The sequence below is a fragment of the Parasteatoda tepidariorum genome, chromosome 2 (genome assembly GCF_043381705.1).
Source record: "Parasteatoda tepidariorum isolate YZ-2023 chromosome 2, CAS_Ptep_4.0, whole genome shotgun sequence".
Taxonomy (NCBI): Eukaryota; Metazoa; Arthropoda; class Arachnida; order Araneae; family Theridiidae; genus Parasteatoda; species Parasteatoda tepidariorum.
The window spans coordinates 21,136,971-21,140,578 of NC_092205.1; the positions used below are offsets into that span (position 1 = coordinate 21,136,971).

A 3,608-nucleotide genomic window follows, 5' to 3' on the forward strand; every position below is an offset into this window, starting at 1 on the left:
CATTTTTATTATTTTTTTTATTTTTCTGTTCATACTTTAAATGTGAAAATTTCATCTTTTATTTTCTAAGACAAAAAGATATTTTTACTCTTATATCTATCTATAATGCCAAAATATATTCGACAATTTATTTTTTGAAAAATTATCTATTATTTTTAGGAATAAAATTTGTTAAGATTAAGATTAAAAAAATTCTAAAATCACCTTTTTTAAATTTTTGTTGTNCCAGACCGTCGCCAATAGCTCATTGTGCAGCTCTAGTGCGACGTAAATTAACAACAACAATATTTTTCCTTTTTATTGAATAAAAATATTTTTTAAAATTTCCGTGATACTTTTCTTTACAGCTATGTTTAATGTGGCTTTCAGTTCCATATAGTTTTTCAACTTAAATGATTTTAATCCATATGAAAATCAGGATAGAAACTAACGTACTTCCTGCCTATATGACTCTCCACACGCTAATGGGGAAAGCATGTGAAGTGTTGCCATAGTTCTGCTGTACGCCACCTACAACCCATTTCGATTACCCTTCGGTAGCTCACTTTCTTAAGTTAAGGCATAAAAATATTTTAAAAGTAGTAACCCGGAGGTTTTACGACGAATTTAACTTTTACCGACATCTGTATTTACTGTACTTAAGATAAGCTTTATAAAGATTCTTATTTACTCGGCATCCGAATTTTTAGTAATTTTTTATTAGTTTATGAGTGGCAACGGAGAATTAGAAATTGTAAATAAACATTGTGTTAACTCGTGCCGTGTGTAAATTCTGAGTTAAATGCTTAGTTAGAATATTATAACTATGGATTTAAATAATAGTCAATTAAAAGATGAACTAAAAAAGTTTGAAATAAACTTGACTCTCGGAATTCTTACCGAGGATAACTTTACTGAGGCTTTAATAAAGCTCTTATTAAGCAGTAAAGATGAACATAGCCTGTTATTAAGCGAACTCATCAAAAAAATTATTAATCATAACTACAAGGATGTTTTAAATATGAACATTAATTTCTTGAAACCTTTAGTGACTTTTTGTGCTGAAAAAACTCCTGAATTTAGTTTTGAAAATGGAGAAATCAAATCTAATTACAGTAATGTAATCCATTCCTCAATGAATGACTTTAATTACGTTAAGCAATTGATCTTATTGTTACTTGCTGTTGCTGCCTTGCAAGAATTCGTTGGAGCTAATCTTTGTGGACCAAGTATACCAGAAGAAGCTTCTTTTGCAGTCCTATCTGATTTGCTTCCGGTGGAAGTTTATACAAATGATCGTGTTTTAGATGTATTGAGCAGAAACGGCGAAACCATAATGACTAAAATATCGCACCCTAAACTATTGTATTCAAGTCTTTTATTACTTTCTGCAGACACTTTCAGCCAATGTCTTACTCATAAATGGTGGCTAATTCGTTGTCTTATGGTGCAGCAAAGAATTATTCAAGAAACAATTCCAGATTTGCACCTCTTGATATCAGTACTTATAAAACAGCTGAGGGAAATGGAATTTTTAAATGATAAAGCAGAATCATTAGCTTTGATTATGTTTTTGACTGAATGTGCTCACATACATTTACATTACCATGAAGTAAACTCAGCTGAAATGTGCATTAATGAAGCAGGTAATAAGTTGGACTTGCAAATTGAATTGAGTGGAGCCGTTGGAAAGAGAACGCGATTCCAAACAAAACCTGTTGCACAATTAGTGGTAAAAACTACAAAAAATGATAGTGTGACGAATCAATTAGCTAATAGTGATAAATTTCCTAAAGATTTGGCCCTAGAAGATGATACTGTGTTAAATAAAATAGAATATGTTAACATTGAAGATAATAACACAGATGAAACATTACCAGAAGAACAAATTGTAGTTTTGGCTCACTGCTGCTTAATGCAGAAAAAAATGGCTGCAACTGATCTAAAACAGGAAGAAATTATGTCATATGTCAATTTTCTTTTATCGCAACCCAGACTTTGGTCTGTACAATTCAAAGCTTTAACTCTTAGATGCCAGGTTGAAAAAGCAGCTACAAGAAAATTTGAACGCTCTCTTACTCAATTGGAGGAGTTGATAAATACTGCAACAAAAGACGAGCCACCTTTTTCTGTTAGACAAACAGGTTTATATTGCACATCTTTTCCATTTAAATATAATTTAGAGAAACTATTAGCTGAACTGTTAATAAGTATAGGCTCTGTTAAGAGTGCATTAGATATATTTGAAAGATTACATCTCTGGGAAGATGCTGTTGTCTGTTATAAACAGCTTGGAATGACTGTTAAAGCTGTAGAAGTTCTGGAAAGATTGATTGCTAAGAAAGAAAGTCCTGTCCTTTGGTGTTACCTTGGAGATGTAACAGATGATCCTGAGAATTATAAAAAAGCCTGGGAATTATCGGGTCAGAAAAACTCCCGCTCTCAGCGTGCTTTGGGTTACTATTACCTTAAAAGGAAAGATTATGAAAAGTGCATTCCTCATTTCATTCTCTCAACAGATGTAAATCATTTGCAACCTACTGTGTGGTTTACTTTAGGTTATGTGGCAACAGAAGTCGGGGACTATGAGCTTGCTGCTCGTTCTTATCGTCAGGTAGTTCTGCTTGATAATGATAATTTTGAAGCATGGAATAATCTCTCAAATGCCTACATTAAATTGAAACAAAAGGAACGAGCCTGGAGGAGTCTCCAAGAAGCTTTAAAATGCAACTATGAAGAATGGAAAGTTTGGGAGAATTTCTTAATTGTTAGTGTTGATGTTGGGGCTTTTGAAGATGTTATTAGATCCTATCACCGCCTGCTTGACTTAAAAAACAAGCACATAGATGCAGAAGTTTTAAAGATTTTGGTAAATGCTATTGATAAGAATTTACCAGATATACACGACTCACCTTCATCGAGACTCAAGGACAAATCACTCCAACTCTTTGGTCGTTTGACTTCGATTGTTACAAATAAAGCTGAATTATGGGAGCTGTATTCTATTTTGCAATGTAGTGGAACAGACTTTAAAAACAGTAAAGATGTGTTGGATAAAGCTGTAACATTTCAACATAAAGCAATTCGCTCCTGTATTCAAAATTCAGAATGGGAGGAAGAAATTAATGCTTTCAATTTAACTCTAAATTCTGCTTTGAGATTTGCTGATCTTTGTATAGCTTATGTAGAGCTTTTGGAAGAAGCTTCTTTAAAACAACAACAAAAATCTGTAGCTAAATATTCCTTGCAAAATATTATAACCAAAGCAGATAGAGCTTCTTCTAGATTTCCTGAAAATTTTCCAGAGGAAACTGTGTTAAGTTTAAAAACTTCTTTACAGACTCTAATTGGTCTTTAAAAGTTATATTTGATAATAAATATCTTTTTTATCATGTTTTTTAAAATTTGTGTTGTAATTCACTCATTTGAATATATTTTATTTATTTTGTTGCAATATTAGAAAAAGAAATGTTTTTCAATACTTCATTATGCTATTTTGCAGGAGGAATTCTCTTCCATGAAATTAATCATAAAGTTTCAAATGATAATTTTTTTTCTTTAAAAAAATGCATCGAAATGCAAATTAATTATGGCAGTACAGTGAAAGCTCTCTGGAGCAACCACTCTCA

The 3,608-nt window shown here is 31.9% G+C and overlaps 1 protein-coding gene across 1 annotated transcript; it reads left to right on the forward strand.

Moving 5' to 3' along the window:
- Positions 1-707: 707 nt before the first annotated feature.
- LOC107455283 (tetratricopeptide repeat protein 27) lies at positions 708-3,383 on the forward strand. The gene has a single exon (XM_016072787.4). It carries the CDS (start codon positions 806-808, stop codon positions 3,335-3,337), a length of 2,532 nt encoding a protein of 843 aa, XP_015928273.2. The 5' UTR covers positions 708-805; the 3' UTR covers positions 3,338-3,383.
- The last annotated feature ends 225 nt before the right edge of the window (positions 3,384-3,608 follow it).